The sequence below is a fragment of the Salmo trutta genome, chromosome 28 (genome assembly GCF_901001165.1).
Source record: "Salmo trutta chromosome 28, fSalTru1.1, whole genome shotgun sequence".
NCBI classification, from domain to species: Eukaryota; Metazoa; Chordata; class Actinopteri; order Salmoniformes; family Salmonidae; genus Salmo; species Salmo trutta.
This window is the reverse complement of record NC_042984.1, coordinates 30,084,809-30,108,653: the sequence shown is the minus strand read 5'-3', so window position 1 is coordinate 30,108,653 and position 23,845 is coordinate 30,084,809. Positions and strand designations below refer to the sequence as shown.

Genomic DNA, 23,845 nt, shown 5'->3' with positions numbered 1-23,845 from the left:
TGATGTATTGTTGTCTCAACCTTCTTGCCCTTTGTGCTGTTGCCCAATAATATTTGTACCATGTTTTGTGCTGCTACCATGTTGTGTTGCTACCATGTTGTTGTCATGTTGTGTTTCTACCATGCTGTGTTGTCATGTGTTGCTGCCTTGCTATGTTGTCATTTTAGGTCTCTCTTTATGTAGTGTTGTATCTCTTGTCGTGATGTGTTTTGTCCTATATTCATATATTTTTATTTTGAATCCCATCCCCCGTCCCCGCAGGTGGCCTTTTGTCTTTTGGTAGGCCGTCATTGTAAATAAGAATTTGTTCATAACTGACTTGCCTAGTTAAATAAAGGTTAAATTAAATTAAAATCAATGTCTGGTACATATATAACAGTGTTTGTCTATCCGACCCCCAATCATATCCTGCCACTGCCCTTCAGCATCTTCCTACACTTAATTTCAATATACTCAACATGTCTCTTCCACGTAAGCCTCTCATCAAACCACATACCTAAATACTTCAACTCAGACACCCTACCTATATCCTGACTGTATATTTTCAGCCTAACATCTTCAACCTTCCTCCTAGAAAACACCATAAAGCAGGACTTGGACACAGACATCCTAAACCCACGTCTTCTAATATGTTATTTATCAGCAGGGTGAATAACATCTGACTAACCACACTTCCCTGAGAACCATTGTTCACTTCAAACGGCATTGACAATTCTGACCCACCCACACCCGTATGACTCGATCTAACAGGAAGTCCATGATCCAGTTATACAGACGTCTCCAGAATGAACTCAGCTTGATCAACAACCCTTCCCTCCACATGGTATCATAAGCTTTCTCAATGTCAAATGTCAAAATACACAACAGTCATCACCTTATATTGTCAGGGCCTTGGCTATCTCTGTACTAACTGTCACCAGGGCATCCATGCCAGACCTCCCTCTCCTGAAGCCACTCTGTGCTACTCTCATCAAACCCCTAACTTCCAAGAAATACATCATCCTACTCACTAACATCTTTTCCATCAACTTACACGTTGGATGTCAGTGCGATAGGCCTATAACTGCCCGCCCGGGATCTTTACCTGGTTTTACAAACGGCAACACCACCATACGTTTCCACCCAGCGTGTATCACCCCCAGTCATCCACACCTACCAAAAAATGACCCAAAAATGTATAAATCAAACAGCTTTTCTGTTACATTTTGTTTTTTACAGATCTGATCACTACACAGGCTCAAGGGGAACCTGGGAGGGCGGATCTTCCGGCGTCAGTACCCCTTGTAAATCTTAATCTAAAATCCTGAAGTGCCAAAATCTTTTCTGCCACAGCCACAATAATGTCCAGTTTCTTAGACTTCTTTGAGACTTGTGCTGTACAGTTTATAACTGTGGCAATGAACGCAACAAAATCCACCTTTTTAACACACAGGGTATATTTTGTCTGGAAGCGAACATTTACTGCAGCCTGTGGTGTATCCACTAATATCTCTTCACTAGCATCACTTCTTTTCTCAATCGTTTTAATCGCCTCCCTATAGGAGATTTGATTGACCGCTCTAACTTTTGCCACCTCAATCCCCTTCACCCTTACAGGGCACTCAAGGAACTCAGGATCATGATCCCCACCACAATTGCAACAAAATAATGAATGAAAAACTCAGTGTAGGCTATAGATATAAATTGCACAATAATTATACATTTAGGGATTTTTTTAAAGATATCGTTTTATTTTTATTCAACCCGCTCGCCACCCACACACAATATTTCGTGACCCTAAACCTGCCGTGACTGTGGGTTTAGAGTCAACCCTCGCATCGCTACTTTGCATGACCATTGGGGTGAGGCTCGGACTTGGAGGTCAGTCTTCACCACACCTGCCACCGCAGGTAATTCATCCCCACTCTCGTCAGGGTTCAATTTCCATCAGAGACAGCAGAGTACGGTTTGTAGGCCCACTTGGCGCCATTCTTCCTCAACTTCCCTCTACACTCGGCTCTTCTCATTGTTCCTAGCTGTCCATAACCACTTCTGTCCGTTCTCCACGCTCATGCCGCGCCTTCATCTGCTGTATTGTTTGCAGAACACGCGCGGATGGCCTTCATCCAATACCCAACTTCGGTTCCTTGGCCCAATTTACTAGTCTGTCTTTCTCTGGCCTCTCCATGCTGGTAAAACGTGGGCTACTCTGCATCCGAGCTCTTGCATCAAATATCATTGACGAGGTATATTTAAGCAGTAAGGCACAAGGGGGTGTGGTATATGGCAAATATACCATGGCTAGCGGCTGTTCAAAGACGCAACGCTGAGTACCTGAATACAGCCCTTAGCCGTGGTATATTGGCCATATACCACAAACCCCCGAGGTGCCTTATTGCTATTATAAACTGGTTCCCAACGTATTAACAGAAGTAAAAATAAATGTTTTGTCACACCTGTGGTATGTCAGCCAATCAGCACTCAGAACTTGAACCATCCAGTTTATAATGGGTAATACAGATCACGCCAATATTCAATTCAACATTAACAGTAGCCTATCTTTCATTGTCTTGCAGTACATAATCATTTTCTAATTAAAGTCAAAAGTGGTCCACTCTTTAGGGATTAAGAAAAAAAGAGTTCAGGCAAATTGACTTTTTTAGGTCCTGATTTTATTACTCTCAATTGGCTTCCTGCAGTTTAAGTATTTAGACTACCATATTTATGTAAAAGCTGGTCTAATGCCACACACACACACACACACACACACACACTTCGGAGTAGAAAAAAAGTAAAACATAAAATATTTTCAAGAACACATGGCAACATTACAACTGCCAATGGCCGTTTACACATGAAGCAGGAATTGTAAACAGGGCTTTCCTGTGAGACAACATACAAAATGTAATACAGGAAATCTGCATGTTAGTGTAAAATGAGAATAACAAGATTCAATTTATCATATACAGTATATATCTATACAATAATTAAGACATTCTCACAGTATATCATTTGTTTGAAACAAAATAGTTTTTTTTTTACAAAATTAACTCTTTGGATTAACATTTTGAGGCAGTTTAGGTAAAAAAAAAAGCTACAGATAGTAACCATATTTGAATTTATGCTTAACAAGTAATATGTTACAGTGCATGAGTACAAAAACATGGACATAGTAAGGAACAGATTTAACATTTTCAGTGCGAAGGTGGTAACATACATCAGTTAACTATAACAATAGGCCTACTGTCTACCAAAATATCCACTACATAGCCTCCATTAAAACATAGGCCTTTACAATATGTTAGAGAGTTTATTAACAGGTAGACCTATTCAAATACTTAAAAATGTACTTTTCATCAGTTTTTATGTAAGTGGAAACACTTGATACATTTGTGTTTCATGAGAAGGAGAAGTGAAGAAGAGGCACCACGTCAACTTCCTTTTCCCCTTAATAGTGGTGCATGTGTCTCTGAGTCACTGAGCTCCAATGCACCAAACACGCTCCACTGTGGTGCTTCGTCAGCTCCAGTCTGTCCATCAGGTCTAATGGCACAAGTGCTCTATGGCCACTTAAAATGAAGGAGATGACAGGAGCTGGACCACAATGTCACAAGAAAATTCGGCTTCCACTGTGTGTTCAAGGCTGGTATCCAAAATATGGGTCCTCTGGAAAATGACATGCAGTCAAAACATTAAAATAGCATGGTAATATCTCCAAGCACTTATGGTAAAATCTTCAATATGGAAATATTTACTGTAAATGGTCCTAGATATGGCTCTTGTACCTGCTTGCGTCTGAGCACCTCTATGACAGCCACTGCTATCACAAACACCAGGGGGACCGATCTCTCCTGTCTGCCCGACTGCTCCTGCGATGCCCGGAGGTCCCGTCTGGCCATCCTCTCCTCTAGGGCCAGGACTGCCCAGCTTGGCCTCTCCTGGGAGACCTGCACAAACACAATCACAAAAACCCCTAATCACTAAGTTGACAGCAGCAATGAACCTTTTAGGACCATTTCTTGATTTTTCTGCTCAGAGACACAGCTGATGAGTGTACCTGCAAATCCTTTGATTCCCTGTGGTCCCTGGACATTGGGCCCTAAGCTGCCTTTCTCCCCAGGGGCACCTCTACGTCCTGAAGGGAAGAAGGAACCACTGATGAGAGACACTTATCACTTAAGAAGTCAGACCAGGACAGAATATATACCACCACCACCACTAATTATCAGTAAAACCCAAGGCCTCACCCTGCTCTCCTGGGTATCCAGACTTCCCTGGTTCCCCACTAGTTCCCAGTCTTCCCTGGTTCCCCCTCTGTCCTGGTGGGCCCTTTCCCCCTGGTATACCAGGCTCTCCTGGGGGACCCACTGGCTCCTCAATGGGCACAGGCTTACGGCTCATCTCATTCAGGAACAAATCCAGCTTCAGCACCTCGTCTGAAAAACAATCGTGAATAAGTCCACATAGATACGCACACAACTATGTGCACTCGCTCAAACATCACCTTACATTAACACAAGTACAGCATTGCAGTACTTACTGTGCACCAGTTGCTCACAGGCCTGTGTGACTAGCTGGAAGATCATTGCCATGGACTGAGGTTCTCCCTAACACACAGAGCATGTCTGTCAATCAACGGGTCAAGAGAGCACAAACACATTTTCTTGCACAGAGACAAACTTGCATGATAAAAACGTACCTTTTCTCCCCTTTCACCTTTATTCCCAGGAAGACCCTGTCAATAGAAAGGGAAACTACGGTCAACTAGTTGATAATCATTATCGCTACAAATACAAATTTGGTTCACCTCAGACAATGGATTATCACTTAATGAGTTAACATTGAGCATACTGAAATTGTGTGATGGCGTGATTGTTGTTTTCAACAGTATATTGGATGCGACAGTCCCAGGGTATGAAGCTCCGTTTGTGCCTCAGTACTTACTGTCGGCCCCACCCCCCCTAAAGGTCCTCTCTCTCCAACAACCCCTGGGTGTCCTGGCATACCCTGGAAACCCTGAAAACACAGATGGGTGGATTAGGGGAGGAGCGAGAGAGAGAGAGAGATCACTAGAAAAGCAATGACACGTATGTCTCCGCTTGACATTCATCCCATTCTCACCCTAGATCCAGTAATCCCTGGTCCGCCCATGTTCCCCTCAACTCCTCTGATGCCCTGAAAAACACCGGGGAGGCAAAGGTCAGGGTCAGAGCTGGATTCAGACTGATACACATAACTAATAATACAAACACTTGGAATCTTGAGCTCCAGGCATGAATTGTGGAACGTGTTTGAATGAGGGTTGCGATTGAGCTCACCTTGGGGCCTGGGGCTCCTTCGTTCCCTTTGGGTCCAGGAGGACCTGGTAAACCCTACAGAAACACAGGGATGAGGATGGAGGAGGGGAGGAGATTATAGGGAAGGAAAGTGGAGGGATCAAAAGAAGAAAACCATAATGCAAACTACAGCACAGTGAATCAAATGTTGGGAGACTGGTAAAATCAAAATAATATGCTGTTATGTTTATTCAATGGGAATGTTGTAAATCAGACTCACCTGCCCACCTGGCTTTCCCACCTCCCCCTTCACACCCCTCGCCCCTGGAGGTCCCTGTAGAGACGGAACGGACAGAGGTCATAAGTGATACATATTGTTGTAATCGCATAATAACACGGCACAGATCTCCAATATGCTGACATTGCACAATTGATCACAATAACATATTTTTCCAATTCAAAAGGGCAAACATGATAGATGCATTTAAGAAGCAATGTAGCACTTTCTAAACATGGAGAGCAATTAGGATGCTCTAAAATAATCATTTAAAAATCGACCCACCGCTTTGCCCTGAACTGTCAATCCCCGAGGGCCACGATTTCCCAGGGGCCCAAGAACGCCTTCTGACCCCATTTTCCCTGAAGGGCCTATCTCACCCTGAGAACAGAGGTTAAAATATAGGAAAATCTGTCACCATCACATTCTGACAAACATGATGGTGTACAGTACATGTGAAAATAGGCTATGATGCAATACAGATGGTGTTCAGCTGTGTATAGTGAACTGTTCAGGCGCTTCTGTATAGGCTTCACAAGTGTCAGGACCTCTGACCTTTTGGCCCTCCTCTCCCTTTTCACCCTTTTCTCCACGAGGACCCGGTTTGCCCTAAAAAACAGGGACAAGGATTGTTGCATAATAATCTTAGGATCAGTCATGAAATCATTGCAATTGCTAATAACTTCACAACTACATTACAGTTAATTGAATCCATTTATTCTGCTGTAATCATAATACAACATTGTAACACTGTGACTCACAGGAGGCCCAGTGACCCCAGGAGCTCCAGGAATGTCGGAGGTACAGGTGCAGGCATAGGCAGGGGCGGGGCAGCTCTCCTCATCCCTCTGAGATAGTCACACAGGCAGGATTACAGTCAATGAAGTTAGTGATATTCAGGGCAGGACGCCAGAGGGCCTCCGCTTCTAATGCAGTCATTAACTCCATATTCCTCTAGACGTGGGTATTTATTCATTTCCCATGACCTTTAATAGAGTTACTGTGTGTCACTAACCAGGCCTGGCAAATCACAGCAGGTGTCCTCTAATGCCCAGGTGGTGTTGCACACAATCTCAAAGGACTGCAGCTGGAACTGGAGGCAAAAAACCCAAAGAGTCTGGTTACTACAGTAGTCTGGTTACTACAGTATATGTTATGTGTGGGTAAAAGTAACAGTTATGATCCAACTAACTGGGGCAGAGCCGCTGTGTGGTCCACGGGTCTTCATCAGTTTGCCCAGTGTCTCAAAGCCGTCAGTGGGCAGAGTCCCCAGGGGCCGCGCGGGCCTCTCACCCACATGCTGGCAGTCCACAGACAGGGATACGCTCACCTGGCTGATAGACAGGTGGATCTGCCAATCACAGGACAGAAGGGTGTGTTAGAACGACTCGTGCTGTATGTCAGAACCATAGACAACACATTATCTACGGTCACATTCTCTAATCACCATCTAAAACTCAGCATTGTCTTGGTGTTGAACTGCCCCTCGTTTTCTCTCCCCCTTTCTTCCTTCTATTTATCAAGTCTTTTCTCTCTCGTTCACCTTGTGGAAACTTCCGTAGAACAGCCTGTGGACCTGTGGCTGGTCGAAGGTGAGCTCCTGAACCTCCCCTCTGTAGTCCAGACTGAAGTACAGCAGCAGTTTGCTCACAGCTGGGGGGCAGAGAGAGAGAGAGAGAAAGGGGGAGAACTGAAAAACAGTTGTCATTACTTTTTGGGGGGAAATGATCCACCGTATGATGAGTAAACAATCTTCCCCCTAAAGTCAGACCGCGGCGTCCCTGCCCAACTTCAGAAAATGTCTGAAACCCTACCTCTTTGAAGAGTGTCTTATATAACTCACGGTGCCCCCCCCCAAAAAAAACCACTTGTCTTTTCCTACTGGCACTGACTTTGCTAATAAATTCTTTGTTGAGGGAAAATGTACTGTGATGTATTATTGTCTCACCTAGCCATCTTAACATGAATGCACTAATTGTAAGTCGCTAAAAAATGTAAAATGTAAACAGCCAGGATGGCTGAAGGAAATATAGTGAGATCCCTGAGCACAACAAACAGTAAAAACTACAAATCCCTCAAAATGGCAGTCCTCAACCCCATCCCTCTCCTCAGACTCACGGTCCAGCACCACGCCCATCTTGGGCTGGAAGTCGTTGTCGGTGAGTTGCCAGAGGGCAAAGGGCTCCCTGGGCGTGTCCTGTAGCAGACGGAAAGCTATACTGATGGTGTGCTCTGGAGAAAAGCCTGCTGGGTGGATGAACCTGTGGATGGGACAATATAGAGATAAGTGACCTGTGTGTGTGTGTGTGTGTGTGTGTGTGTGTGTGTGTGTGTAAATGCCTCACCCTGTGCTCTGGGTCAGTTGGATGTCCCTGTACACAGTAAAGGTGTGTAGCGTATTGAAGACAAAAGGCTCAGCAGCCACCCCCTCCACAGATGAATAAGCCCTCTGGGTCAGACCAAAAGCCTCCATCATATCGAACCCTGGTGCAGAAACACACACAGACTGTCTCACACACCCATGAGTATATGACAAAAGCTTTTTACTTTACAAACATAATTTCCCTACCTTTTACAATGCTGTTTCTGATGGTCACCTCAGGGCATACTGTAACACAAGAGGGCAGTGTTTAATCACAAACAAAGTTATGTTACAGCACTGTCAATATAGCTCTGTTGTGTACAGTTAACTGTAATATAAAGAAGTACCTTCATTGCGAATTGGGTGCAGTCTGGGATGAATGGGGATTCTGGCTGGAGCCGATGCTGTGGGGGTCAAAATCCAAATGCTCATTACTTCTACCTAGTTCTACTTTCATGAATGTGTAATGTTACGCCGCATCTATCCACTCTATATCAAGAGGAATGTACCCCAGTGATCTGTTCACATCTACAATCAATCCCCGAGCTGACAAGGTCAAAATCTGTTGTTCTGCCCCTGAGCAAGGCAGTTAACCCACTGTTCCCCGGGCGCCGAAGACGTGGATGTCGATTAAGGCGGCCCACCGCACCTCTCTGATCCAGAGGGGTTGGGTTAAATGCGGAAGACACATTTCAGTTGAAGGCATTCAATTGTACAACTGACAAGGTATCCCCCCCTTTCCCAATGCTGATGTTATACAGACCTGTGGGGTGGAGAATGGAGACTGCAGCTCCCTCTACAGTGTCGAGGCGGGAGTGCACACTGATGCGGTACACAGTCTCTGGCTCCAGCTCAGTGAAACAGTAGCTGCTGCTTGATGCATCCACTATCTCCTGCTTTGTCTGCTTGTCTGGGCTCCCAAACACAGCCAGGGACATAGAGAAAAACCATACGCCACACACAATATCCCTGTAAGAAACAGCGATGGATGGGCAGCTCCAAAACCAAGATCCCTGACTACCCGTGTCACTTGGAGATGTGCTAGAAAAAGGTCTTGTTACCTTTGAAAGACTGGACGGCAATGCGGTAACCGCTGACTGCTGAAACAGGCCTCCAAGACACACAGATACTGGAGTGATCAGACCTCATCACACTGACACTGCTCACTCGCAGACTGACTGGAGAAACAGACAGAGAGAGACTGACGGGGCGTCTGCGTACACTAGAGCATGCGAGACCATGCATTCACTAGGCGATAGACTACTAATGACAGTGTGTAAGTGACTCACTGGTCTTGCCCTGTGCGGAGGCGCTCCCTCCCTCTCGGTCGCGGTACTCCGCAGTGACCAGGATGCTGTAGCGCGTGTCGGGGAGCAGGGTCTGCAGCAATGTTCGTCTCTCGCTGCCTGAAACCAACACCTGCAGAGGCATAACACTGTAACAACCAACCTAACCTGACCTGTGTGTGTGTGTGTGTTACTCACAGTGCTCTCCTGTGTCTCTCCTCCCATCAGGGCGGTGTAGGAGACATGGTATTGCAGTACATGGGCGTTGGGAGGAACCCAGCTCACCAGGAGACTGACCGCTGTCTCCTCTGAGATGGACACACTGGAAGGGCCGCCACCTGACACTAGGACACATTAAGGCGTGCTCTTTAAGCTGAGAACTACACCACTACATCCCAATATTACATATTGACCCCATTAACATCTCCAGGTCTGTGACAATCTGTGTATTTTGTACTCACAGGTGCTGTATCGTATTGCCACTGCCTCACTCTGTGCTCCGTCGGCGTAGAGGGCAGAGAGCGAAATCTGATACTCCTTATCGTCCTGCACCCCCTCCAATATGGCCCCCTCGCTGTCCCCATCCACCCTCAACTGAAACACACAGCAAATGTATCACTAAAATAGATGCAACACAGTGCTGAACTGGCAATGAAATATGGTGCGTCTTATTAGTCTTAACAGACAAGCTGAGGTCCCCTCCACATACCTGTCTGAGGTCCCCTCCACATACCTGTCTGAGGGTTCCTCCACATACCTGTCTGAGGTCCCCTCCACATACCTGTCTGAGGTCCCCTCCACATACCTGTCTGAGGTCCCCTCCACTGAGTGAGATCCATTTAATCAGGTAGGAGACAACATCATCAGCGGCTGACTCCCATCGAACTGTGATGTCACTTCCTGAGAAGTTTGTGACCCTGAGATCAGAGGGGGCTGGTACCCTCACTGACAGAGAGAGATAGATAGAGGGGCAGAGGGAAGGGGGGGGAGAAACCACAATCTCTGTCATATGCACAGGTCATGTATGGATGTGGAAATGTGTGTGTGTGTGTGTGTGTGAGACGTGCTAGGTTTCATGCTCTTACATGTGGTGACGTTGGCTGTGAGCGGCGAGGACAGGCCCTGCTCATACTGCGACTGCACCGACACCAAGTACCTAGACAGAGAGGACAGATTCTGTAGCAGCACTGAGTTCACACCCGTCACCTCCACCTGGAGAGAAGAGAGGCGAGTGGGAAAGTGACAGACAGAGAGAAGGAGATACTAAATGAATCAATCAAGGAAACATCTTCAAATAAAACATGTTTATTGAGTAGGGTGTGTTTTATTCCACAGCAGTTAAATGGGGGGCACCTGTTTGACGTCACTGCCATGGTTGGTGCTGCAGGTGATTCTGTGACCGGGAACATCGACCACTCCAGGAACCCAGCTGACCCTGACCATGCTGTGGCTCACCATGGGAAACTGCATACTGACGGGGGAGGGCAACGGGTCTACACAGAGAGAGAGAGAGAGACAGAGAGACAGACAGAGAGACAGAGAGAGAGTAGAAAGGATGCAGAGAGTGGGATAGAAACAGAGTGAAAGGGGAAGGACTTAACGCATAAATCTTTCAAACTTCACGCGTATCAGTACTGTAACATTGTCTGGGTTAACAAAGAGTTGATCAAAGGTTGATTGGGGGCCTCCTGAGTGGCACAGCGGTCTAAGGCACTGCATCACTACAGCCTGGGGTTCGATCCCAGGCTGTATCACAACCAGCCGTGACCGTGAGTCCAATAGGGCGGCGTACAATTGGCCCAGCGTCGTCGGGTTAGGGGAGGGATTGGCCTGGGGGGGAGGGGCTTTACTTGGCTCATTGCGCTCTAGCGACTCCGTAAGGCGGTCGGGCGCCTGCAAGTTTCCTCCGACACATTGGTGCAGCTGGCCTCCGGGTCAAGAAGAGTGGTTTGGCGGGTCATGTTTCAGAGGACGCTTGACTCGGCCTTCGCCTCTCCCAAGCCCGTTGGGGAGTGGCAGTGATGCGACAAGATCGCAATTGGATATCACGAAATTGGGGAGAATAAGGGGGTAAAATTACACACACAAAAATAAAACAAATGGATTGAAAGGTAATTAATAATAGGCAGTGATGACTCCCTCACATGTGGTGGCGATGGCGGTGACAGGGTCACTGGGGTCCTCGTCATACAGGGCGTACAGGGTGACAGAGTAATCTGTCACTGGCATCAGACCACCCAGCATCACATCAGTCTGGTCTGCCCCAAACTTCACCTGGGACAGGGATTTAATACACAAAATGATCCTAACACACACGTCAACATATTACACACACGTCAACATATTACACACACACACACACACACACGTCAACATATTACACACACACACACACACGTCAACATATTACACACACACGTCAACATATTACACACACACGTCAACATATTACACACACGTCAACATATTACACACACACACACGTCAACATATCACACACACACACACACACGTCAACATATTACACACACACACACGTCAACATATTACACACACACACGTCAACATATTACACACACACACACGTCAACATATCACACACACACACACACACGTCAACATATCACACACACACACATTACACACGCACACACACACGTCAACATATCACACACACACACACACACGTCAACATATTACACACACACACACACGTCAACATATTACACACACGTCAACATATTACACACACGTCAACATATTACACACACACACACACACACACACACACGCACGTCAACATATTACACACACACACACGTCAACATATCACACACACACACATTACACACGCACACACACACGTCAACATATTACACACACACACACACACACACACACGTCAACATATTACACACACGTCAACATATTACACACACACACACACACACACACACACACACACACACACACACACACACACACGTCAACATATCACACACACACACACATCAACATATTACACACACACACACACACACACACACACACGTCAACATATTACACACACGTCAACATATTACACACACACACACACACACACACACACACACACGTCAACATATTACACACACACACACACACACGTCAACATATTACACACACACGTCAACATATTACACACACACGTCAACATTTTACACACACACGTCAACATATCACACACACACACTACACACACACACACACACATTACACACGCACACACACACACTACACACACACACACACATTACACACGCACACACACACACACGTCAACATATTACACACACACACACACACACACGTCAACATATTACACACACGTCAACATATTACACACACGTCAACATATTACACACACACACACACGTCAACATATTACACACACACACACACACACACACACACACACACACACACACACACGTCAACATATTACACACACGTCAACATATTACACACACGTCAACATATTACACACACACACACACGTCAACATATTACACACACGTCAACATATCACACACACACACACACACACACACACACACACACATCAACATATTACACACACGTCAACATATTACACACACATCAACATATTACACACACGTCAACATATTACACACACACACACACACACACGTCAACATATTACACACACACACACGTCAACATATTACACACACGTCAACATATTACACACACACACACACACACACACACACACAACATATTACACACACACACACACGTCAACATATTACACATCCACACACGTCAACATATTACACACGTCACTCTGCCATACTCCAATAACCTCACCTCCTTGGCATCGTCGGGCTCTCCGTGGCTGAGGGAGGAGTAGAGGACCATATACTGAGTGGCCCCCGCCGTGGCACCCCAACGCACCCTCAGACTGCTGGGGGACGAGGGGGTCACCTCCAGACCCTCTGGCATGGCCAGGGGCACTGATGATCCAGGAGAGGAGAGAAAGAGAGAGAAGGAGACGGTAGAGGGAATGTATCAGAAGTTATTTCCACAGTAGAGGGAATGTATCAGAAGTTATTTCCACAGTAGAGGGAATGCATCAGAAGTTATTTCCACAGTAGAGGGAATGTATCAGAAGTTATTTCCAAGGTAGTGGGAATGTATCAGAAGTTATTTCCATGGTTACGTGTAGTTATTTGCATTATGAAGTACATGATGTGTGAGGAATGTGGCAGATGGGTTCTGCCTTACATGTGGTGATGGTCCCTCTGAGGGCCAGACCAACGTTGTCATCGTAGACAGGAAAGATTGATATGTGGTAGTGGGTCTGGGAGGAGAGTCCACCCAGCAGAACACTGGAGACGGTCCCATTCACAACCACCTGAACACAGACGCCACACAGATCAAGTCACTCACAGCCAAGACCACCAAATAGCTACATGTTGACACAAGTTTTTTCCCCCATGACTAAAGTTCTAGAGCTCCATAACTGCAATGTCTTGTAAATGCAGACATTCATGAGACAATTCTGTCCATCTCTGACCTCCTGTGGGCTCTGTCCCTCGGCGCTGTGGAACACCACTCTGTACTGCAGGACAGGTCGGGTAGGTCCAGTCCAGCTCAGCTGCACCTCCCTGGGGCCCAGCTCAGAGAACTCCAGGTCTGTGGGGCTTGGGTAGTAGGGCACAGGGTCCTCTGTCGGCCTTTCGTTTCCTACGCGGTAAACAGAGAATGAGGAAACTCTACTTGGTATTTTCTCACAAAAATAGAGTTTTGTAAGAGTTTGCATAAACTCACTCTTAGCAATGCTGCGCTCCTCTATCTTCCCACAGAGGATGCGCACCAGTCGGTCCACCAGTTTGCTGAGCAGAGGGAAGTCATTCACATTGTAGACGTTGATCTCAAGAGGCTCAGACGCCACCTGCCTCAGCTCTGATTCGTCTGCGTTCTTTACACCTGAAAGACACAGGGACAGTCCTTTTTTCACACGGCAATACATTCACGAACAGACGCACAAATGACTGACAAACACAACCAAGCATAAATAACATGCAAAAACAAAGCCACACAAACTCCTGTACTTCCTATTATGCAAACTAAACCCTCAAAAGTAACCGGCTGCACAACCAGGGTAGATCTCACCTACAGCGATGATCTCCACGCCTGTGTTCTTCAGCCGGTTGGCTGCAGCGATGGCGTCATCCTGCGACTTCCCATCCGTCAGGAGGATCAGGAAACGAGGGGTGTCCGGCCTCGCTCCCGACTCGTGTCTCAGGTTCTCCTCCAGGACATGCAGCAGAGCCTGGCCTGTGAAGGTGTTGCCTCCCTTGTACCTGAAGTTCCTGACTGCCTCCAGTAGTTGCTCTTTGGTAGTGAAGTTGTTGAGCTGCCACTCAGTGCGAGGGTCCCCACTGTACTGAGAAAGGGCTGGGAAACAGAGGGGCAATAAACTGTTAATATCACTCCACACGACAGTTATTGGTGTCCCGTAAAGTAAAAACCTAACAGAGGCGAGTTCTGTTATAGGTCTAGTGTTTACAGCTGCAGAAACAGGAAAGTGGCCAAAACCACCAGGATTTAGATGAAAGAAAATGTACAAAAGAGAATCATTCAGATCAAAAGGCTTCTGCCTGGGGGCGTCTTATATATGTGGCTTATTATTATATTCATTATGAGATCACGTCACACACCCTTTCATCAGAAACCCAAAACGCTAATTCAGCAGAAAGAGTCTGCTGTGTCTCACCTATCTGCACCCTGTCTGGGCCGATATGGAAAGGCGTGACTAGACCCTCCAGGAAGTCCCTGACACGTCTGAAGTTGGTGCGTCCAATGCTCCAGGAGCCGTCCACCAACATGACCACGTCAGCGGCTGCTGTCGTGTCACACTCAAAGGCCTTCTGAGTGGACACCCCTGGATTAACGAAGAAACACTCTCCAATCAAGAAAACCGGCTGATCCAAACTAAGGAGAATGCATTAGTAGTGGTATTGGAAGTAGGTGTGTGTGTGTGTGTGTGTTACAGAGGAATACAGGAGAGTGCGAGCACATTTCTGCTCCAGAGGCCCCATCATTATCCTGTCCTCTCTGTGTTCCCCTCCTCAGGAAACGCTGTCATCAGATCTGAAATTGCCACTCACTGGAATATTTTCTCTATGATTGCAGTGCCGAGGATGACAAAGTAAAGCCCGAACTCCTCTTCTAGGACTGAACTTGATCTTTTAGCGTTAGAAGAGTGTGCATACTACGGGCTCTAAATAGGGTACTTCACTTACAACAATGAAAATACATACACAGGCTTTTTAAACAAAAAACATTTTGCCTGGCACATCTTGAAGTAATAATAATAATAGTGTTTTTCCAAACTGTTTGCTGTAGGTGGGATGGATGGAAGTTGGTGTACCTGTGACAGGCTGAGTGGGGATTGTCTTCCTGACTTTCTCCCTGTCGGAGTTCACATCCTCTACTGGTTTCCCCTGAGCTGTCCCCTGCTCCTCCTTATTGTCCACCTTGGCGCGATCCTTCTCTTTCTTCCTCTTCCTCTTTTCTTTGGGGGCCTTCTCTGTCACCAACTCATTATTCTGGGTAGTGGTTTCTGGAGTAGTTGGAGGTTCTACAGATACACAATTTGACAGTTGGTCGTGTTAAAGAAACAACGTCTCTGACAGAAATTCCAACAGCATAATCATTTCAGGCCACCCAGTTCTTATATGATGACAAACACTCAGGAATAGGTCATAGTAATATCCGATCTCCAGTTCTTATGAGACATTGTTAAGATACAGGGAACTAGTAAAACCCCTTTGTACCCGTCCCTTAGCCCACACCCCATGTCTACTCCCTGTTTCCTCTCAGGCCTGTTTCTCTCCAGTGCAGTCCAGCTCCCATGCTGGACAGGGCAGCTTACAGCTGTGGCACTGCATCAGCGCTCTCATTACAGACCTAGTGTGAGAACACAGGCGCCTGCCCCCACTCTGCCAGTTAAACACACATAATGACAGAGCCCATGGCGAAACAGAGAGGAGAACACAATATCAACTACGGGGAGGATGTGAGGGGATTGAGTTTTGTATTTTCTCTAAGTGCCACTGTTGCCACCCACAAACAAAGCAATTATCAGACCCGAACATATTAGATATGGTATGCATACCTTTTGCCAACAGCACTGTAGTGTGACGTATACAATTACAACAGTAAACAGGAAGTGAAATAACCCTCGGAACATACAATCCTGTTACAGCACATTGAGGATGACCATTTATTAACGTCAGTGCTTATTGGCCAGAGTAAGGTTCTTGGGCATTGCTCTATGGCCGTCAAATTCAAATCTGGACCTGAAAAACAATTCCACTGCTTTTTCCCCCCATTATAATCAGAGACTGATTTAGCCGTCACCAGGTAGGTTCAATTAATGATCAAGTATAACAGAAAAACTGTGGCACTCTCGACCTCGTAGGTTAAGATTTTAATACCCCTGCTCTACAGTGTAAAATCCTTTGACCTAAAAGCCCTCCCTGGGTGAGAACACCCCCTACCTGTAGTGGTGGTGGTGGTTGCCGGCTCATGGTAGACCACAGTGGGTACAGCTAGCAGGGCCTCTATGGGGTCATCCAGTTCACCTGACCCTGACCCCCCTGGTAGGGCCTTCCTCCGCTGTTCACGACTGCCACTACGGACCAACTCCTCCTCTCGCAAGCCCTCAACTGGCAGGATAGAGAGAGCAGAAGGACAGAAGAAAGGAAATAGATTCATGCATAGAGAAATGAAGGAGGAAAAGATGGTGGAAGAGAAGTGACAGCAGTGGTTGAACGAGAAGGAGAGGAAGAGGAGGAATTGAGAAGGAAAGAGGAAATGAGGAACAACAGCAGATGAGTAAATGAATCTAAATAATTGTACATTCTAAACATACCATTTTTATGCAGAGCTTGACAAATATAAAATGCCAGCACATACAGAGCACCGGGAAAAGGGCAACTGTTGCCTTGAGAAAATGTGCGACAGAAAATGAGTATGACATTTCTATAGAAATAACAAGTGGGGCTGGGGTTTGAGAAGAGAGGCCAGGAAGGAGCTCCCAGACTAGGATCATTATTGAATGACAGCCAGATGTTTCCCAGTCAACACAAAAGTCTGACTTGTCCCAACGCGCTTCTGTTGACACAGTAACCCACTATCACTGAAAGGCTAGCAACAATAAGAAACATTTTGAAGGGCATTTTGTTCCTATAACAGCTTTTTACATAAACCAGGTTTCCATCCAACCTTTTTACGCGACTAAAGTACATCGGATAAAAAATGTCATGACATATGCCTGATGGAAACAGAACATTTTTACGTAAACTTTCCAAATGTCAACATAAACAAAATACACTAGACAAGTTGGGATCTTTTTGTGTCGGTGGAAACGCTTTTATACACAAATATTGATATAATAACCATCATATCGAAGTAAACTTGGGAGTCACATGATGACATGTTGTGTGGTCCTCCCACTACGACTCATGCAGTTTATTAGGCTACAGATTAAATAAATATGGGCCCAACTTCACTGGGGATGGGACGGGGGACATATCCCCCCACATTCTGAAATTGCATTTTTGTCCCCACCAGTTTTATCATCGGAATGTGATACAAAACTAGGTGTGCGTTAGGACCATGCGGACGCCTCCGAGCGGTCGGGTAGGCTGGTTGGAGTGTTTTCCCAACTGAATACAAAATTAATAATTATTATGTCCCCTCCACTTCTAAAAACAAAGTTGCGCCCCTGGAAATAAATGAACTTCAGTGTGGTGAAATTGCAAGGTGATGAGCTTAAATGCTCCTTTACAATAAATATTGAGCGTCTTATTCTGGTGATATGATAATTGAGGCTTGGCTGCCATTTTTACAAAAATAATCTTGCTCTGTTATCCATAATAATAATAATAATTTAATGTACAGTGCTGTTGGCTAGAGTCCACATGCTAATACCAGAATGGGCACACTCGCTATATAACGCACATTTTGTTGTGAGAAAACCATCAGTACAGTCGTGGCCAAAAGTTTTGAGAGTGACACAAATATTAATTTTCACAAAGTCTGCTGCCTCAGTTTGTATGATGGCAATTTGCATATACTCCAGAATGTTATGAAGAGTGATCAGATGAATTGCAATTATTTGCAAAGTCCCTCTTTGCCATGCAAATGAACTGAATCCCCCAAAAACATTTCCACGGCACTCCAGCCCTGCCACAAAAAGGACCAGCTGACATCATGTCAGTGATTCTCTTGGTTATTAATAACGCTGGTTATTAAATTTTTGCATCTGAGCTCTTAGAGTGTGCGGCTTTCCTTTATTTTCTAGTGTTTCTCTTGTTAACACAGGTGTGAGTGTTGACGAGGACAAGGCTGGAGATCACTCTGTCATGCTGATTGAGTTCGAATAACAGACTGGAAGCTTTAAAAGGAGGGTGGTGCTTGGAATCATTGTTCTTCCTTTGTCAATCATGGTTAACTGCAAGGAAACACATTCCGTCATCATTGCTTTGCACAAAAAGGGCTTAACAGGCAAGAATATTGCTGCCAGTAAGATTGCACCTAAATCAACCATTTATTGATTCATCAAGAACTTCAAGGAGAGTGGTTCAATTGTTGTGAAGAAGGCTTCAGGGCGCCCAAGAAAGTCCAGCAAGCGCCAGGACCGTCTCCTAAAGTTGATTCAGCTGCGGGATCGGGGCACCACCAGTACAGAGCTTGCTCAGGAAAGGCAGCAGGCAGGTGTGAGTGCATCTGCACGCAAAGTGAGGCGAAGACTTTTGGAGGATGGCCTGGTGTCAAGAAGGGCAGCAAAGAAGCCACTACTCTCCAGGAAAAACATCAGGGACAGGCTGATATTCTGCAAAAGATACAGGGATTGGACTGCTGAGGACTGGGGTAAAGTCCTTTTCTCTGATGAACCCCCTTTCCGATTGTTTGGGGCATCCGGAAAAAAGCTTGTCCAGAGAAGACAAGGTGAGCGCTACCATCAGTCCTGTGTCATGCCAACAGTAAAGCATCCTGAGACCATTCATGTGTGGGGCTCACTCACAGTTTTGCCTAAGATCACAGCCATGAATAAAGAATGGTACCAACACATCCTCCGAGAGCAACTTCTCCCAACCATCCAGGAACAGTTTGGTGACGAACAATGCCTTTTCCAGCATGATGGAGCACCTTGCCATAAGGCAAAAGAGATAACTGAGTGGCTCGGGGAACAAAACATCGGTATTTTGTTTCCATGGCCAGGAAACTCCCCAGACCTTAATCCCATTGAGAACTTGTGGTCAATCCTCAAGAGGCAAGTGGACAAACAAAAACCCACAAATTCTGACAAACTCCAAGCATTGATTATGCAAGAATGGGCTGCCATCAGTCAGGATGTGGCCCAGAAGTTGATCGACAGCATGCCAGGGCGGATTGCAGAGGTCTTGAAAAAGAAGGGTCAACACAGCAAATATTGACTCTTTGCATCAACTTCATGTAATTGTCAATAAAAGCCTTTGACACTTACGAAATGCTTGTAATTATACTTCAGTATTCCATAGTAACATCTGACAAAAATATCTAAAGACACTGAAGCAGCAAACTTTGTGACAATTAATATTTATGTAATTCTCAAAACTTTTGGCCACGACTGTAGTGTTGAAAATGCGATGGAAACCCATTTAACTTGTTTTTTTTTTGTTTTGTTTTTTAAATCGGCACATGGGAATTTAACAGCAAAAAGCATTTTGTGGACTACGTAATCACGCACACCCTTTAATCTGCAACAAGTCAATTTGATGGCAATATCTCTGGAGGGAAAATTAGCATATTGTTTTTATGCAGATTTTAGAATATTTGCATGTAAATCTGTCATCAATTGGATGGAAACCTAGCTTCTGTCTCCCTCCCGTAATAATCACAACCTGTAATTGTGCAAGAATCCTCTTAAAATGTGTCAATTACAGACAGTCCCTTGTGAAAGAAAGGCTGATATGGGTGTGTGGTTACATGGAATGGAATGACACGGAAGTGTTCACACACATTAAAACGTCAAAGGCACACAGGTATTTAGAAATTCCCAAATAACTGGGGGAAAATAACTTGGGTCTATAAAGGCTTCTTTTCTCAACCCACAGGCATAATATGTTTTGTTACCTGACAGAGAATAACAGTTGCTTTGTGATGACCAGTTCACCAGCCAGAGATAAAGTGAATTTGGTAAAGCCCACTGAGGTCAACTGCGGTTTTTAAGGGAATTCGCAAAATTCGGTGGTGGGCATGAGACATAGGCCTACAAGAGTGGGCATAAGGGCCTATGTCGTCACTCTTGATCTTTGTATCTGTACAGCTCTCCCTTGCTGTGCCCTTCACGCTCTCCTTCTCTGTATAGTAGTAATCTTTCTCTAACATCTGTTACTCTTTCCTTCTCGCTCTCATTTCCCCATACCGGTCATTCCAAACATTCACCTAACCTCCCACTCTATCGAACACTCTCTCCCTCCAGTCCCCCCTTACTGTAAGCTCTCCCTCTCTGGCTCTTTATCCATCTTCCTCCTGTCCTTCACATCCTTAATTTCATAGTCACTGCTTCCTCTTTTATACTAATTCTACTCATCATTAACCTCCGCCATTACATTCCTCCTAACATCATTTCATCTCCCTCTTAAGTCCTCCATATTCATTCCCTCTCCCCCTGTTCTTCCTCCTCTCCTCTCCTCTCCTCTCCTCTCCTCTCCTCTCCTCTCCTCTCCTTCCTGTTCAACACTCCCTCTCCCCCTGTTCTTCCTCCTCTCCTCCCTGTTCAACACGCCGTCTCTTACTGGTGAAGCGTCTCTTGGCGATGAGTTTCTCCAGTGTGCCGTTGAGCACTAGGACCTGGAGGGCGTATTCCTGGCTGGAGTCCAGACCTGCCACTGTAGCCCGGCCACGCGTGGTCGTCAGCATCAGCTCCGGCTGGGGAACCTCTGGAGGACAGAGACATGAACACATCACAGACCGCCTCTCAGACTGTTACAGAAGTGAGAGAGCAACTGATAGACAGACCCCATATACAGCTGGTGTTACCACAACAAATGGTAGAAAGAGATAGTGAGCAGAAGAAACATTTTAACTGACAAAAAGATGTGCAGCGGTTTTTATAAAAAGGCAACAAATCGACAAGGAAGAGAGACGACTTATCTGTTGTTCTATAAAAAGAATGTGTGAGTCACGACCCAGAAGGTGGTTGGATAAGCCACAGCATATCTCCCTAAGCTATCAGGTGAGAGCCTCCACAGCCAGGTGTGTTCACGCTGCAGCAGCCAAAACATCAAAAAGATCTATTGTTCCTTGAGGCTTTGTTTACAACATCAACTGAGCCAGATATACTATACTCCTTTTCCCTCTTCTAGCCCACTGCCACATCTCTTCATCGTCCCCATCTCTCCAAATTCCCTAATGTCTCCTTGTGCTTCTTCCATAGTGGTCCCCTCTGCTCTTGCTCTGTTCCCCCCTATCTCCTCATCTCCCTCTAGAGAGCTGCAGGGTAAGCAGGCATGTCTCATGTCTGCTTCACTGTTAACCGTATCTGAGTCTTACTATCACAGACCTGTCTGGACACAGCAATGACTGAGAGAACTGGAGATAAAACAAAAAGATTATATGACAGTGAGAAACAAATGTGGAAGGGGGGGGTGGAAAGAGAGCTGAAACAATGAGAAAATACTCTTATGAAATAATGTTTCACACCTATTTATTATATAACATGAGAATGTAAAGTAAAGAGAGTTGTATAAGTAGAACAAAGGAGAGAGACGTCTAGCTAAACAGAGTAGCAGGGCAGCCCTTGTACCCTGTGGCTCTGTCAGCTTGACCGTTGAACGGTTTCCAACTAAATTAGAGTGAGGAGGTGTTTACTAGCCAGTGGCCAGTGCTTTGATCAACTCTGGCTCCAGATGGTATGGAGTTAAGTGGGAGGGACAGCATGGCAGCTTTATTGTGGAGAACAGGCAGCTGGGTGGGAAATTGTAGGGTGCTGGAAAATCATTCAAAAAGAGGCAAATAAAAGAAACACAATGGAAAATAATTTGAGGCAGTTACCTATAGTTAATTCACTTTAATTTGGGTAATTATATACTGTACATAAGTACAAGGCAGTTAACCCACTGTTCCTAGGCCGTTACTGTAAATAAGAATTTGTTCTTAACTGACTTGCATAGTTAAATAAAGGTTAAATACATTTTTTTTAAAGTGGTCTTGGTTAAATATGTAATCCGTAGTATCGTAGGGGAAAACAGCACCACTGTCCGCCCCCATAGCCGTTGTTATTGATTTTGTTTACAAACCAGAGGTGGGGTGCATCGCTAATCAGGGTGAAAAAAATGCTGTACATATGCTGCTGTTCTAACACGCGTGCAATGACTTCAGAGGGAAAGAAACACTGTTGTTTTAATATCGCAAACGGACGTGACAGTTTCACCATTAAGGATTCCAGCTTCGAGTTATTGTGACCCAACATTGTGAACTCTTAGATAGATTCAACCTCACAGTACACACCAGCACTGCTGTCTCACCTGAGATGGGCTTCACGCGGACCTTGTATCCCTGGACCGGCCCCTCAGCCTCCTTCCACTTCATCTGCAGCCGATCCTGAGACAGCACTGTCAGCTTCAGACGCCCTGCAGTGGAGCCAACACACACGCGCACCCAAGTTAGGAATAGGTCCACATCTAACATCAAATCAATCAGACAAATCAGACTGCTATTCAGAAGTATACCCGCCACAGCACAGAACAAAACAATCAACTTGTGATTGGAACAACAGATTTTTGTCTCACACAGACAAAAGCATAATCAACACGAGGCACTTGAAACGTGAACATCTATGCAGTGATTACTTGTTGTGAGAGACCAACTGAGCTGTGTATCTGCTGTGGAAGTGATTCTGGGTACGAGTATGGCGGTGAACTTGGCAATGGGTGGTTGTGGTGATGGTGGGCTGTTCTAAGATCAAAGGAATTCCCCCCCCAAAATGAATTTATTAGTAGGTTCTAAACCTTTTTCAGACAACCAATTTTGGAGCAGGAGCCTCCCATCCCTCTTCCTCCTTCACTAATCAAATCAGTCTCTTGTTTTCGGGTCATCTACATAATTTCCAACGGGGGATTCCCAACAATCCTCTTCTTTCATATGTCACTCTCTGTCGTCCTCTCTCCTCTCCAGCTGCCCGTCTGCTCAAAGCAGGCCTTGTGTTCTCCACTGGGATAGCAAGAGGAACAGGAAATCCGTTTAGGGCCTTAGGTTGAAGGTCAGTTTGAAGGCACCTTATACACAACGTCATGGGGAAAACCGAAGACATTGTAGAGGAGTGAAGATATGAATCATAGCACTTACTGTTAATGCCTGACTTTAGGCACAGTCTTCATTCAGGGAGGTGGGGGCTGGGACAGGGGTAAGGGGCAAGGGTCTCTGTTCACATGGAAATGCTTTAGTAGTGTCCCCCTGTCTCTGCATCTAGTTCTGGCAGAGGATCAGAGGGGATCTGGAGACTGGGGTCAATGCCCCGCACTTCCATGAATAACAACAACAGCCCAGAGATCAGTCATCACTGCACTGGGAGCTCTGAGGGAGCAATGTTGCATACTGATAA

The 23,845-nt window shown here is 45.7% G+C and overlaps 1 protein-coding gene across 2 annotated transcripts in view; it reads right to left on the bottom strand.

Annotated features, from left to right (window-relative positions):
• Positions 1–2,629: 2,629 nt before the first annotated feature.
• The window catches only part of LOC115165979 (collagen alpha-1(XX) chain), a 36,147-nt gene continuing 14,931 nt past the window's right edge, over positions 2,630–23,845 (bottom strand). The window contains exons 3-42 of one of the 2 annotated variants that reach the window (XM_029719556.1): positions 22,770–22,874; positions 21,039–21,182; positions 16,752–16,919; positions 15,620–15,829; positions 14,963–15,130; positions 14,359–14,643; positions 14,014–14,172; positions 13,760–13,929; positions 13,468–13,597; positions 13,051–13,196; positions 11,325–11,454; positions 10,534–10,673; positions 10,266–10,392; positions 10,000–10,125; positions 9,938–9,951; positions 9,642–9,774; positions 9,379–9,524; positions 9,184–9,313; positions 8,956–9,072; positions 8,658–8,804; positions 8,242–8,298; positions 8,102–8,140; positions 7,878–8,016; positions 7,651–7,793; positions 7,076–7,185; positions 6,725–6,883; positions 6,548–6,625; positions 6,294–6,380; positions 6,088–6,141; positions 5,818–5,913; positions 5,536–5,589; positions 5,298–5,351; positions 5,101–5,154; positions 4,924–4,995; positions 4,679–4,714; positions 4,520–4,586; positions 4,227–4,415; positions 4,037–4,114; positions 3,765–3,926; positions 2,630–3,645 (exon numbers count right to left, since the gene is read on the bottom strand). In XM_029719556.1, the coding sequence (XP_029575416.1) occupies positions 3,617–3,645; positions 3,765–3,926; positions 4,037–4,114; positions 4,227–4,415; positions 4,520–4,586; positions 4,679–4,714; positions 4,924–4,995; positions 5,101–5,154; positions 5,298–5,351; positions 5,536–5,589; positions 5,818–5,913; positions 6,088–6,141; positions 6,294–6,380; positions 6,548–6,625; positions 6,725–6,883; positions 7,076–7,185; positions 7,651–7,793; positions 7,878–8,016; positions 8,102–8,140; positions 8,242–8,298; positions 8,658–8,804; positions 8,956–9,072; positions 9,184–9,313; positions 9,379–9,524; positions 9,642–9,774; positions 9,938–9,951; positions 10,000–10,125; positions 10,266–10,392; positions 10,534–10,673; positions 11,325–11,454; positions 13,051–13,196; positions 13,468–13,597; positions 13,760–13,929; positions 14,014–14,172; positions 14,359–14,643; positions 14,963–15,130; positions 15,620–15,829; positions 16,752–16,919; positions 21,039–21,182; positions 22,770–22,874 (4,652 nt within the window). In that variant the 3' untranslated portion in view covers positions 2,630–3,616. Of the gene's footprint in view, positions 3,646–3,764; positions 3,927–4,036; positions 4,115–4,226; positions 4,416–4,519; positions 4,587–4,678; positions 4,715–4,923; positions 4,996–5,100; positions 5,155–5,297; positions 5,352–5,535; positions 5,590–5,817; positions 5,914–6,087; positions 6,142–6,293; positions 6,381–6,547; positions 6,626–6,724; positions 6,884–7,075; positions 7,186–7,650; positions 7,794–7,877; positions 8,017–8,101; positions 8,141–8,241; positions 8,299–8,657; positions 8,805–8,955; positions 9,073–9,183; positions 9,314–9,378; positions 9,525–9,641; positions 9,775–9,937; positions 9,952–9,985; positions 10,126–10,265; positions 10,393–10,533; positions 10,674–11,324; positions 11,455–13,050; positions 13,197–13,467; positions 13,598–13,759; positions 13,930–14,013; positions 14,173–14,358; positions 14,644–14,962; positions 15,131–15,619; positions 15,830–16,751; positions 16,920–21,038; positions 21,183–22,769; positions 22,875–23,845 lie in introns of both variants that reach the window. The other variant, XM_029719555.1, reaches the window with a different exon arrangement.